A 14,559-nucleotide genomic window follows, 5' to 3' on the forward strand; every position below is an offset into this window, starting at 1 on the left:
GCAAGACAGCTCCCAATTTTTTCATCTTATATGTGCCACTGGGGTGTACTTTGAGGTTCAGTTGGGGTTTCAAAGGAAACTGTCACTTTTCAGTTAGAAAATTTGTGGTATTTTGAATAATTTAGATAGGAAACAATTTAATTTCTAGTACTAGTTGGTGTATAGAAACAGAATATGATAATTCTCCAAGTCCAGCATTAGGTAGTTTATGAGTTTGAGATACGGAGGAAAAGTCAGACCTGGATTTATTTTTAGAAGCTGCTGCTCTTTTCCTATATGTACAGGATCAGGAATGCATTTATAACAGGATTAGCCAAGTGCATCCTGCAAGGGTAAAGAGGTTAATATTCAGCCATTCATGTTTCATAGCATCTTTTACTCCTTCATTCCTTCATATCTTGTTCAGGAGTCTTTCTTTGGTGACTTTAAGAAGAATATAAGCAAGCTGAATGCTGGCAATGCCATTTTATGTAACCAAGGATGGAGTGTAAGCTGAGTAAGGTGGTGTACAATGATGGAAATGGTCATGGTATGTAGGTGCAGTGTAGTCTGTGGTGGCAGTGTACTTCCTGGGGGCTGGAATTATCTGATCCTAGGAATGTAGTCTCCCTCTGGTAGCATGATATGTTTGTTAAAAGCTAGAAGCAGCTGTTCTTCTGGATGAATGTTCAGTGAGTACTGGAAGGACTTAAGCAAGGTGTAGACAAATAGTAAATCTTTTTCTGTGAAGCTGTCCCCATGAAAGGAAGAGTGAGTTCCCTTGCCCTTATTGTGGGCTAAGAATAATTGCCCTAAATATTTACAGAACTGTTAATATTTGATAAATAAAACCCTGTTTTTTGCTGGGTGCAGCACAGGCAAAATAAGATTTCCCTGCATTCAGTAAGCAGATGTCATGGTTTAACTTCAGCCAGCAACAGCCCCACACAAACTGCTCACTGCCCCACCAGCAGGCTCTGAAGACATCTGGAAAAGTAAGTGCAAGAACTTGCGGGTTAAAAGTGAGAAAACTCATGGGCTGAGATAAAGACAGTTTAATAGGTAAAGCAAAAGCTGCACACAGAGCAAAACAAGTAATTAACTCACCACTTTCCATGGGCAGGGAGGTGTTCAGCCATGTCTAGGAGAGCAGGGCCCCATCACGTGTAATAGTGACTTGGGAAGACAAACACCATCACTCCAAACCTGTCCCCCTTCCTCTTCCTTCCCCCAGTTTACACACTGAGCATGATCCCAGAGGGTCTGGAATATGCCTTTGGTCAGCTGGGGTCACCTGTCCCAGCTGTGTCTTTTTCCAACTCCTTGAGCAACCCCAGCAGTGGGGTGATTCAAGAAGCAGAAAAGTGTCTTGTCTTGATGATGTCCAAGCACTGCTCAGCAATAACAAAACCATCTCTATATTATCAACCTGTGTTCAGCCCAAATCCAAAATATAGCCCCATACCATTGAGAAGAAAATTACCCCAGACAAAACCAGCAGAGTAGGCAAGTGGGATTTGAAGATAGTTGATCCTTGTGTTTTGAACCCCCTGAGAAGCAGTGCTCTCTGAACAAACCCCAGCAAGAAGAGGTCAAGTGACATCGATTTTATTATAATTATTAGTAGTATTTTAATTTTTTTCTCCCTTTATCTTTTGGTTTTGAGTGTTCTCTGTCTTTAACCTACAGCTGGGGCACCTTTGACCCCAAAGACAGAGGAAGAATTGGTTTCTGCACACATGAATATGTGGTATGGCAGGCTGCTTCTGGCAAGTTGACTGCTACACAACATCTGATGGGATATGCTGAAGTGTTTTTATGTGTGTTTGTGCCCACACTTGCAGCATAAGTTACGACTTAGCAACATGAATGCTTGGGGTCTGCAGGCTGCTACTGATGTTGATTCAGAACCTATAGTTAAGAGCTCAATGCTCTTGGAAAGTGTCAGGGGGAGGTGTTGTGGGGAAATTGCTGTTTGAGTGACCACTATGATACGCAGTTGGGGGATTAAAGTTTGTATCATACATGTTTTGATAATGTTCCTTTTGTTTTCTATGTATTACAGACAGGGCAAGGAGAGAAAATAACTTTCTTGGCCCAGGTGAATACCTTGGCATGTATAGGACATATAACTTCCATTTTTTGTGATTACAGCATGTATTGTGATAAGGTAGTAAAAATAAAAGGTGCTGCCACCACAAACTGATCAAGAGCAGACTGATACAAAGGGAGTTTTAACACTTGAGATTTGACTTGGTTAATTCCATAGGTGCATCCAAGTTGTCTGGATAGCAGCTAAACACCTCCCACAGGTCTTGTTTTTCTTTTATATTTCCGTTTGCCAGAAACCAGAAATACCAAGAGCTGGTTACCACAGCCTCTGGAAAGGTGTATCAAGGGGATTAGTATGAAGCTGTAGAGATTTGTTGCAATGGGAACAGCTGTATGAAAGTGCTGAGAGCAAAATAGTCGTGAAAAGCCAAGACCTGAATATGTTATTAAAATCAACCCATGGGTAGTACCAGGTCTAAAGCTCACCATTTGTTTTCAAGCTTCAGTGTGGGAAGTTTGGCTTTCCTGCTAATGATTGAGTATGACCATGACACCATAGTAAGCATTAGGACATCCTGGTGCTAATGTGGTCATGCCACAGTTGGTAAGCCATTCATAAGTTCTTCACCTCTGTTACTAATATGACATGTCAAATGCTTTTTCCTGAAAGAGGTAACTGTGGCATGTATAAATGACAGGTTTTATGCACAGTAAACATTAGTTGAAATGATTTATAAAACTTCCTGATATATCTTGATAAAATGACAGCTGTGAAAATTTTGGGTTTGGCTTTGTCCACTGTTCGTATTTTTTGTTGTGCTTTCTGGGGTTTATGGTTGGTTGGTTGGTTTGTTTAAAGTAGATACGTTTTTCTGGTGTATTTGTTATACTGGCTTGTAAAGGTGTAAATTTTTATTTCTTTTATTTCTTGGAAAATTCAAATAGATCAAGCAGTTTTTACTTTGCTGCATTGTCAGGAAGCTTAGAGCTCTGAGGGTGATGTAGGTGAAGAGATGCAGCCTGCCTGTGGTTCTGGTAGTTTGCAGAATCAGTTTTATGAAAATGCATGGTTAATGTTGAATATGCTGATGCCACTTATTTAGAGTTGCATGTGCACTTCAGCTCACAATTGTACTGATTGAGACTTAAATGTAGCTCTGCAAGACAGTCTCTTGAAAGACTAAATAAAGAAATAGCAAGGCTGAAGGGAACACTTTGTTATCTATCTATCTATCTATGCCTTAAGTAATTTCCTGTAGAGGAGTTGTTAATTTTTTACTTGGTTTGGTTTTTTCTTTTGTTTGTTTGTTTGGGATTTTTGTTGGTTGGCTGTTTTTTCTGGTGGGCATGGGGGTTTTGGTTTGGTTTTTTTTTTTAGGGGGTAGAGGGAGGTGTGTGTGTGTGTGTATAATTTGCTTACTTCCCAATTTCAAAGCAAACTGACTTATGTTTGTCAAAGATGCTTTGCGTCAGGAGCATACATCCCACCACAAATACCAAGTCTTAATACTTCTGACTATAATGAGTCTTTATAATATAGACAGTTATTAGATGGTCCTAGTCAAAAATATGGATATCTAGAGTAGATTCTCAGGGAAAAAAAGAGATTTCCATGTGGTCGCTGTATTGGGAAATGTGGAAGCCCAGGTGATAGTCCAGTCTTACGGAATGGCCATAGGACCTGCATTCCTGAGAAATGAAGTATTGTTGTTAAAAAGTTGTTGATATTGGCTCAGAGTTCCTTAGTTATATTATGGGAAGGAAATGATATTTCTAGAACCCTGGTAATGTTGTAACTGTTTTTCTTCAGGAATACCGCAGCAAATCTGTTTTTCCACTTTCCTTTATAAAATGCTGGATGAACTGTAGGCTCACAGCAGTAAGGGGTAAAGTCTTAACATTGATGACATTCAGTGGGATGCACAGGCAGTAATTGCACAAAGCAGCCTCAGAGCAGAGGATAGTTACAGCAGGTGTCAGTTTGTTCCCAAAGTACAGCTTGGAACAGACCTGGTACAAAGGAATTCACTTGGGCAGGCCCTATCTATGGATCTATATTTGTACTGTGCTGCTTAATCTTCCAGTGCTTTGAGGGGCAACCAAAGGAAATCCCTTTGCTTTCTGACATTATATAACAGTATTGGATAGTGTTAAAAATTCAGAGCAGGCTTTTCATAAAATTACAGAAAAGGAATCTGGGCAAGGTTAAGGCTGGCTTTGTAGCTTATGGGGCATGAAGATGGATATGACCTGAAAGCATGCTCTATAGAGTCTGTGTTCTGTCTACTGTTTTAAATCATTGAAGTCACCTGCACCTTGATAGACCACAGTTGTCACTATTACTTCAGTCTTAATTGTACAAAAAGGCACAAATGAATTTAGTTGCCACTTGCCATTATTCGAGTATTGTCTAAAGCAGATTGAGCCTGGTTTATAGAGTTTTTATCATACCTGTTTTGGATCTATTTCCTAGAGTGCCACATTTATTAGCTCACTGCACACAGTTGTGCTCAGAATTTATGGCTAATTGACTGGGCTTTTAAAGCTCTGTCTAAAAATATCTGCATGCAGTTTTAGTTCAGAGTTTTCTGTGATTACTAAGGGATTGTTTGGAGAATCCAACCACACAGTACTAATAATAAACGTTCAGAATTAGGAAAAGAAATAATGTCTATGTTACTATTTGGGTTATTTAATAGTGCTTAATATCTTTATTGACACTGGAGAGATGTAGCAGCACTCTGCTTTGTGTACATGTATGTGGATTGCACTTCAGTTTCTGCTTTTCCTGTTGCTCTCTGCAAAATGAACAGTGTGACATTCTCACAGAGTTGAAGATCTAGGTTTTATATCAAGGCTTAAGAATATGCCTGATCAGGACATCTTAGCTCCTGCTCCAAGGCAGTAAACAGACATGGTTGGGTAGCTGAGCAGTAGTGGTAATACTTCTGTGATTGTTCAGTGCTCTTTTTTTTTTTTAATGTGTATCAGTGAAGGGGAAGCCTGGGTTAAAAGGGTTGCTGTTTACTGGCCAGATCTTTTGTTGACACACAGTATTTCCCTGCAAGCTGGTCATGGTAATATTGAGACAAATAGAAGTGTAATGCTTCCTGTATACATGCAAAGGAGGATATAAACCAGTATGTTTTGTCTTGTCTGTTTTATCACTCATATTGATTTATTCTGTAGCTGTTAAGCTTCCCTCCAAGCTTCCTCTCCTGCTTTCAGTCTTCCTTTTATGTCTCTTGCCCAACAGTGATGAATACTGCAGGATTTGTTGACAGAACTGTTTGGCACTGACAGGCAAGGCTTGGTTAAAGTTGAATTTCCTGAAGACTTTGTGTCTCTATTATTTTCATAAATATCTTCCCTTTTGCTTTTTAGATCACACGTAGATATAGTTTGGCTAGGAAAACCTGTTCTAGAGAGTCATATCTTCCTAATTAATGGAGATAACTCCAGGAAAAAATGAAGCTTTTCTTAAACAGCCTGTAAACTGGAGAGTAGGCAACTCTGCTCCCCACTTGCATTCCTGTAGGCAGGAACGCATTAGACAAATTAGAAGGATAAGAACCAACTATTTGCCTATGTGCCTGTTTATTCTGTTCCATTTGTGTTCTGTTGACTGTGTGTCCTGGCATAGGTCCAGCTCAGCAAAGCTGTATGCGTTGGCTTTTGACTGGGAATAAATTTTTACAATAGGGAGACAGACTTCTCTTGCATGGGTGATACTATAGGTACAGTTAATGCTCCAGTGTGTTTGCAGTCCCAAACAGACTGGCATTCCTCAGGAGACTTGTAGATAGATATAGAAGATGAAAATGGCTAATCTCAGTTCAGTGAAATTTTATGTGCGTTATGGCTCTGTTTTATGCTTTGCACATGCTATGAAAGTATATCTTGATCTAATCACTATGCAAGATATCCCGGAAATAAGGCGTCCAAAAAATATGGGCTTTGTTCGCAGGCCAAAAAGCAGTCACCATTTGCTTTTAGTTCTAACTCTGTATCATTGTTGTTAATACACAGGAATCATTTCAAGTGATAATTCCTGTGCTTGGCACTGGTGAGGCTGCATCTTGAATCCTGGGTTTAGTTTTGGGCCCTTCACTGCAAGAAAGACAGGGAAGTGCTGGAGCACGTTCAGAGGAGGGCGACAAAGCTGGGGAAGGGTCTGGAGGACAAGCCTTATGAGGTGTGGTTGAGGGAGCTGGGGGTGTATAGTCTGGAGAAGAGGAGGCTCAGGGGAGATCTTATCACTCTCTACAGCTGCCTGAAAGTAGGTTGTAGCCAGGTGGGGGGTCTGTCTCCTGCCCCAGGTAACAAGCAACAGGATAAGAGGAAATGGCCTCAAGCTGTGCCAAGAGAGGCTTACATTGGTAGGAAAAATTTCTTCACTGAAAGGATGGTCGAGCATTGGAACAGGCTGTCTAGGGAAGTGATGAAATTACTGTCCCTGGAAGTGTTAAAAATCCATGTAAATGTGGCACTTAAGAACGTGGTTTATTGGTGGACTTGGCAGTGCTGCGTTAATGGCTGGACTTGATGATCTAAAAGGGCTTTTTCAACCTTAATGATTCTATGTTCACTGTGAGTCATCCTGTTTGCCAGCATTTTGCATACGCTTCTTCCCATGTTTCTAATTGGCTGACTTTGAGTGGACAAGCCTGTCTGGAAGACTTTACTTCCACAATAAGAGGTGGGTGTAGGTAAATGACCCAGACTTTGTCTGCCAGTAATATGCCTGGGACATGTCTGGGTTTGGATAAATAATAAATGCCTTTAGGGGAGAACATGACAGGGAATGTTTGATGTGGTGTAGAGGAGGCTTCAGAATATGTCTGGAGTATGCAATAGGAGTAGAAATGCACTGAGGAAAATAGCTATGTATTCAGCTGCCACTGAGAAAAGATCCTACCAGAACAAGATAAACAGCTTTCTGAGCTGTCAGCTGTACCACCTGGACTGCTTGATAATGAAGATTACACGTCATCTTCATAAACCACTGCTCTTCAGAAAAGAGTGTTTACTTCCAAGTTGTTCCAAGGGACTTGTTTTGAAATTTGTCTTATCTATAACAATTGAAACACCCTTCACGATCCATGTTTGCAAACAAAACATTTGATTTGTGATTGAGTTAAAGGCGCTCATCAAATCGAACCCAAATGTCATCTTCACATTGTTTTTCTGAAAACTAATTGTAAAACTAATTTTAGTCACCTTAAGACAAATTATTGTATTATTAGGACAAAATCAGAGTTATTGTTACTGTTCCAACATATTTTCATCCTCCTGAACTGACTAGCAAAAATTAGTTATTATACAATACTGCCTGTCACTATTGGCTGTATAATGGTGTCTAACTGAAAACTTTTGGTTGACTGTATACAGTTCTTAGTCACTTTTTCCACATACAGAGGCAATGGGCTTAGAGCAGCTCTGTGGGTAACAGTCAGTTGACTAGAACAGCAGCCTAACCTAGCCAGAATAGCAGCCTCCAGCTCAGGGAAGAAAGCAGATGTTATGGAAAATAGGAGGAGGTACTGGTATGAGATGTGACAAATACAAGCCTTTCTAGTACCTTCGAGCCTTCTACTGAAGACCAGTCTTGGCTGCCTTTGTAAATTACTATGGTGCCTCTCAAGTGACACTGTGTCTGTCTGTCTGGAACCACTGGCTTGGTCACCTTGTTGTTAAAATGGGTTGGAGCACATCAGGCGTGTGGCCATAAAAGAACTGCTAGGGTACCTTGGCTCTGCTCCTACAGCTGTTTTTGTGAAAAGGTACAGCTGTGACCTGCACTAAGGAGTTCTGTCAAATATTCTGAGAAGTCCAGAAAACCATTGGCACCTGCAAGGAGATAAACTAGATAGTATTGGGCACAGAATCAAGGTTAGGGAGATTTGTTCCCTGTTTCTTTTAGAGCTGTCATCCGAAAACTTGTTTGTGAGGAGTCTGCAAACAGCACAGTGTGCTTCATGGGCTTACTCACCCATCAGTATGTTGCTGTGCGTATTCAGGGGCGCACAGCACCCACCCAGTGCTCGTGCTGCAGCATTTTGTCAATTAGCAACTGATGAACATAGATGACTTGTGATACAAGTGGTATGTAAGTTCTCCTTTTTTTTATTTTTCTCCTTCTAGGCAGGAAGATCTACCAAGACCTTTTTTACTGCACTCATGCTTGAGGAGCTCTGATGAAGAAGTAAGATTCCTGCAAAAATGTTCTCAAGTTCTGGTGTATTGTCTCCTACCCTCAAAGGATGTCCAGTCTGTCAGCTTGCGCATAGTCCTTGCAGAAATACTTGCAACAAAAGGTAGATCAAAGATCAGAGATGATTAACCATTTGTACATGTACAATATTAGCAATTACAAACTTTATTATGTGTAAGTCTTGATGCTCTGCTTTTACATTCTAAAATTTAATTTCTGTGATAGCCCATAAGACAGTACATTCACAAAATCAAGCATATACTTACTTAACTCTCATGACTTGATGCCAGGCTGTTTATCACATTTCAGGATAAAACACAATTTGTCCTTTCGCATTCTCTATTTTTTCATAGAGGAATACTGTCGCAACTTTCCTTGGCATTATTTATAATGATTATATGAATAATTCTGGCCCTTTATATTTCATTCAGATGCATAAACACATCCTTAAATCTGTGGATCCTATAACTGAATCATGATATCATATTTGATTAATTATTTTACACTTTGATTTATCCAGTGTGTTTTTTTAAATTGAGGGTTTTTTATTTTGCCTTTTATCAGCCACACTTTGACATAAATACAATACACGTTTTTTATGTCACTGTCAAATTCAGAAATTATGAAGTCCCGAGTATATTACGCAATTCAGTTTACTTTCAATTTTCATTTAAACTGGCCATAATGTCATAGCCTTCAGAGCACACAGCATAAAGAATGAAAACACTTGGAATTTTCCAAATAGAGCTCAGCTTTGTCGATGTATATCAATTCGTGTAATAGAACACCCAGTTTTATCAAGAAGGTATATGCAATCTCAAATGTACTGACTAGACTTTCTGAACTAAAAGTCCAGAAGACTGGTTTCAGGTTTTTTGATTTTTATAAACTTGGATATTTATTTTTGCCTTTTATCTGCAGTTTTCATTTGCAGGACAGCAGTTATTTTTCAACATAAGGATTTTGTTTTAAAATACTTTTCCTCTCCAGTACTGAAACCAGTGGTGGAACTGCTGAGTGATCCAGATTATATTAACCGAATGCTACTCAGCCAGCTGGAGTATAGAGAACAGATGAATGAGCATCAGAAGAAAGATTACACATATGCTCCTTCTTATGAGGAGTTCATCAAGCTCATTAACAGCAGCTCCGATATTGAGTTTCTGAAACAACTGAGGTATTTAATGTTTCACTGTAGCTCATTTAAAACTAAACATGTTTCTTTTCCAGCCCATTACTAAGATATGAATGAATTGTGATTTTTCTTTTTAAACTTAATTTTAGATTTCTTTTTGTTTGGTGAAGCAGAGATAGTAAGGATGATAAGCTACAACATTTGTTAGATCTCTAATGTAATCAGCATTTTAGCTCAGTGGCAGAAAATGCATAAAAATTCTGCTTAGTAGTATTCTGGAGATGACTGTACTGTTGAAAGGGATAAATGCTTGAAATGTATGAAAGGCATACTGGACTCCTCTTTGCAACTTGCCTCAGTGGAGCTAGACAAAATATGTTGAATTTCCACTAGTGTGGATGGTTTTCTTCTCGTTATCTTTATGAACTATGACTGGCCATGGTGGTCTGTTGAGTATGAACCATAGTGACCCTAGGGACACTGAGCATTCAGAACAGCTTGCTGTGATTCTGTGGCATGGAAAGAAGGGGTTTGAGTTCCAACACGTTTTACCACTGGATGAGAGGTTTTCCTGGACTGTTGCAGAAAGATGTTTCCTAACTGCATACTACTTAACCACGTTAATGTACTCCACAGACTTTGTTAAAAACAGAAAAAACATCACTGAGCTCCTACATATCATGAGTTTGTTTGATATTCCTGTTTTCTAATGCAAATAGCACCTGTTCACATTCATACTAATTCCACTCCCTGTCTCATCTCTTTCTCCTTATTTCTTTCATTTTAGTATGAGATGTTGCCTGCATCTCAAGCCTGCTTTTCCAAGAACCTGTTGTTTATGCTTGCCTTATCTTTAAGCTGTTTCTCCTCTGATTTCTGATTTATGTGAAAGGATAAGGAACAACTGACTGGGAAGTGGGGAGCAGAGATACTACTGCTGTAGATCCTCCCTAGATATCCTTGAGTTGGTTTTGTTGAGCAATGCAAAGCCTTGGAGGGCTCCTGAAACCATTTCTGGAGTGTTTGTCCTAAGCTCTTACCACCAGCCAGAACTGGTAGTTTTTCCTCTTCCCAGTCCCCCTCTGTTGCTGCTGCAGGCCAGCTTTTTTTCTTCTCAAATGGCTGCAGCAACATCTGAAATACACATGCGGATCAATTACATTTGGTGAATTCTGTGTCATCTCTTGTGACCCTGAACTTCATTTAGACATGGCCTGATCAGACCAAGAGATGGCTTACTGGGATAGAGTATGTGGGCTGCATAAATAACATCGTACTTTCTCTTGTTCTTCTCTTTCATTCTGAAACCACTTGCATTTTTGGGATAGGAAAATACATTAAGGTGATGGTGAAATGATTCTGTTGCTTGGCTACTTATTGTTTGTCTGTTGTAAAATTTGCTCTTTATTCTGGGACAGTGTGCCTTTCCTGAGAGCAGAAATTAGTCTCTATTAGACTCTGCCTAAAACCTAGTTGGCGTATTTATTAGCATAATCACACTAATGGATCTGTTTGTTTCAAAAGAAACCCAACTCTTAAGTTGTTGTTGTTCAAGCACATTAATGCTCAGTGTGTTCTCTTTTTAGCTGATGGGTCACTTTAAATTGCATTCTTTAATACCAGGGAGCAGATTTGCTTTATGAAATAATGTGCTTTTGGTTGCACCTACATTTTTCCTTTCTAATCTGTGAAGTCCAAGTGCCATCATCTTGAAATGTCTTCCTCTACATGCTACAAAATGTTGATCAGTCTGAGCTGATCAGTATTTTAATGGAAAATGTCTGAGAAAATGTATCTCCTTTTTGAAGAGAAGTAGTATTTGATTTTGGAGGCAGTGTTCTTCCATCCTCTGTTTGTACAGAGCCAGTCTCTGGGATGATGGTTAAAGAGCATTTCCTGTGGGAGAAGGCATTCCTGTTCTCTTTGTGCTCCAGCACTGTGGAAGCACCCAGAGAGTGATGGGCCCGCGTGTAGTCATCTCAAATTTGTGTAGTCTATTTGGCAAAGCTTTCATGATTAACCAGTGAAAGTTCACAGATTTGCATTAACAAAAACAAACAGTGGTCCCAATACGGATTGAAAAAAAAAAAAGGGGGTGGTAGTTAGTTGTAATTCACAACAGTGAGCCACAGGGCAAAGCTATAAAGGAGGAGTTCAAGAGGAAGAAACAAATAAGCTGTTGTGCACTTATCACTGAGAAGCACAGTAAGAGTCTGTTGGAGTGATGGCAGTGGGGAAAATGCTTCCAGTTCTCTTACAACAAATAAATTGCTGGCATGTTTTACTTAAACAGAGTTTCCCAGTTAGATGCTATTCTGGGTAATTATGCTCATTAAGAATTCCTTTTCGTGGTTTCATTTGGAAACAATTTTTTAGTGTCTGTTCTAAGCCAGTGCATGGCATTCATGAACTCTAAGCCCCCTCCTCCTGTTACTCGTAATGTTGCCACATAACATCTTGGTAAAGAACAGATACAAGCAGTAGCAATTTTCCATGTAGGCTTAGCTTTAAGGGAAATTTATTCTAAGGCACTACAGTTCCTGGGAACTCCTTATTTTTTATTAAACATTCCTGTCATGCTTGTCTTTGCAGATTGATTATTATCTATTTAATAAAATAAAGATAAAATACCTTGCTCAGTTCAAGAGGCCATGAGACACTGATAAACATTTCCTCAGGCTCTTGACGGACCACAGTCAAGAAGGCATGGACTCCTGGGTGCTCCTTGGTGTATGCACATGACAGTACAGGAGGGAAGGCTGATAAGGCATCCTTCCAGACCGATTTCATTAACAGAGTTTTGCTAGGCTTTATTGTGATTATAGCCAGGCATTTGTGGTGGGGAAGACAGGGAAAACCCCTAGATGGTTCAGTGGAAACCTGTGGGTGAAGGGTGTGTGTTGCTCTCAGCCAGGAAGTCAGAAAAGAGAGGGAGGCTATGTGGGTATCCTTGTAAGCAAGTGTAAAGCTCTCGGCTGTGCAAATAGCTCTCCCTGAAAGGATAATAATGCTGTGAGGATTTTCTAAATCTTGTTTCTCTCCCACCTTAGAAGCACTACCTTAAGAAGAAATATTGTCTTGATTTTCTGCATTGCTTTTGTGGATTTTATTTTTGTAATGCATTTAAAAGATGCAGGAACTACTTACTATTAATTTTGGAGATACTTTAGGATTCATAGTTTGTTAGTATCTGTAGTGGACTTCTAACATTTGGTCACTTAATCTCTTGGAAGTTCACTATTGTTTTTGTGGAAATACCCCTTTAATTTTTGTAGGGAAATCGGGGGAGCTGATGTTTTAATAAAAAGGAATTTGCTGATTTTTGAGGAGCTATTTTGGGGTTTTTTTGTTTGCTTTCCTATCATATCTTTACCTTCTGAAAAGTTGAATTTTTGGGGGGGAATGGATGAGAAAAACAAACCAGCAAAGCTTTCACAGAAGGGACCACTGTAAGGTTATCTACAAATGTCCTTCAAACTCACTGTTTATAATGTTTCATTTTTTGATGCTTGTCATGAAGGGAGGCAGACTTTTATTCCTGTATTATCAAGTTTTCACAATGATTGTTGTCCCTATGTCTTTCAAGAAGAAAAAGTTAAACTGTGAAATTTCACCTTCATTTCCCCTCAGACTGAAGTTAGCACGGATTAATTGGAATTCTGCTACAAATAAGGAAGAAAAGATGAATTTTCACATCAGATGTGAAACATTTAATTTCTCTGTCAAAAGAAGACTAAAGATAAAAGACATGCTGAGTTAAAAATGTAGTTGAGAACAAATAGTGAAAAGGAAGTAAGCTAGATAGTTTTTATTCTGCTCTCAGGATCAGCATTATATTTATTCTGATACTTCTTATTGCAGCAGCAAAAAGTCACTACACAATTCATGGTAAGAAAGACCATTACTACTGGCTCTATATCATCTTTTACTTAAGAAATGAGGGAAATGCATGAATATAATAGAGAATAGGGAAGAAGAAAGTAATGTGGATGTGAGGCCATGAAGGGTCCAGTTTATCAAGTACAGTCACTTCTTCAAAGTTAAATTAATACATCACATTTAAAATGTCCTTAGATGTTTACTCACCAACACCACAGAATACCTAGCAGCTAGAATATTTGGAACAGAGTTTCAGGGAGAAAAGGGTCATGGTCTGGCAGTATAATCAGGGGGATGTTTCTGTGGTGCAGTGTTGTACAGCACTCCCATTGAGTAGTTGCAGCGAGAGCCCAATGCTCAGGAGGAACAGACTAAATAGTATCTTTGAGGATGTAACTCAGAGCATCTCCCATACTTAAAGTAATACAAAGAATAGAAAAAAAGAGATGCCATGTTAAGTAGTGGTAATAAAACCATATGAAACCATGAATGTGAACAAATGGGAGTAGATCCGGGCAGAAAAAGTTTGCAAGATAAGTGGGAACTACCTTCCACATGCAGTTGTTTGTCTGTATCTTGTTTGATAAATTTATGATTTCACAGTTAGCCCGCAACACCTGAGTGAGGTGAATGAGTGTCATTGCAGTACACTTACAGATTACATAACCAATACAACAAAAGTCCAAGTGAGCTGCCCTGAATAATTTGGGAAGTCCCCACTCACTTAGGCGAGTGGGGAATTAAATGTGGGAGTTCTTACGCACCACACCACCACCGTTACTCTGGGGCTGTTCTTCCTGTGACAGACTGGGCAAGAACTGTGGTGGTGGATGGAAACAATCAAAATACAGTAATGGCAAAAGGAAGTAGTGTTAGAAAAATTACAGGTTTTCAAACAGGTTTTCAAGTTTCAATTTGATAATTGAAGAATTTGCTGCAGAAAAAAAATCTGGAACTGTAGTATATGCTATGTGTGTAAAACTGCCTCTACAAAGAGCCACAGACAATCAAAATCCTAAAAGAGTTATAGGAGGCAAGAGAAATGGGGAGGGAGAATTGAGTGATGTTGGTGAGAAAAGCTTACATGAAAGAAGGGGAAATAGGTTTTAAGGATCACATGTTCTTTCATAAATGGAGAGTAAGTAGTCACAGCCTTTCCAGGAGGCTTCAGCTTTCATCTAAGAGTTAACTTGATAGATAAAAAATTCGCTGGGATACTTGCTTTCTTAACAGTATTAATAGCTACCAAAGTAAGTGCATTGAGAGGAATTTGAGTGTTATGACCAGAACTTTGACATTT

The 14,559-nt window shown here is 39.3% G+C and overlaps 1 protein-coding gene across 1 annotated transcript in view; it reads left to right on the forward strand.

The window, feature by feature from the left end:
- Nucleotides 1-14,559, forward strand: part of SNX25 (sorting nexin 25) — an 83,466-nt gene that overhangs the window by 25,615 nt on the left and 43,292 nt on the right. Inside the window, exons 4-5 of the mRNA XM_042014953.1 lie at nt 8,176-8,348; nt 9,236-9,422. Of these exons, the coding sequence (XP_041870887.1) occupies nt 8,176-8,348; nt 9,236-9,422 (360 nt within the window). The remainder of the gene's footprint in view (nt 1-8,175; nt 8,349-9,235; nt 9,423-14,559) is intronic.

Source organism: Corvus kubaryi, unplaced genomic scaffold (assembly GCF_017639235.1).
Source record: "Corvus kubaryi isolate FWS band 111438036 unplaced genomic scaffold, C.kubaryi_AGA036_p1.0 split3-131, whole genome shotgun sequence".
Lineage (NCBI taxonomy): Eukaryota > Metazoa > Chordata > Aves > Passeriformes > Corvidae > Corvus > Corvus kubaryi.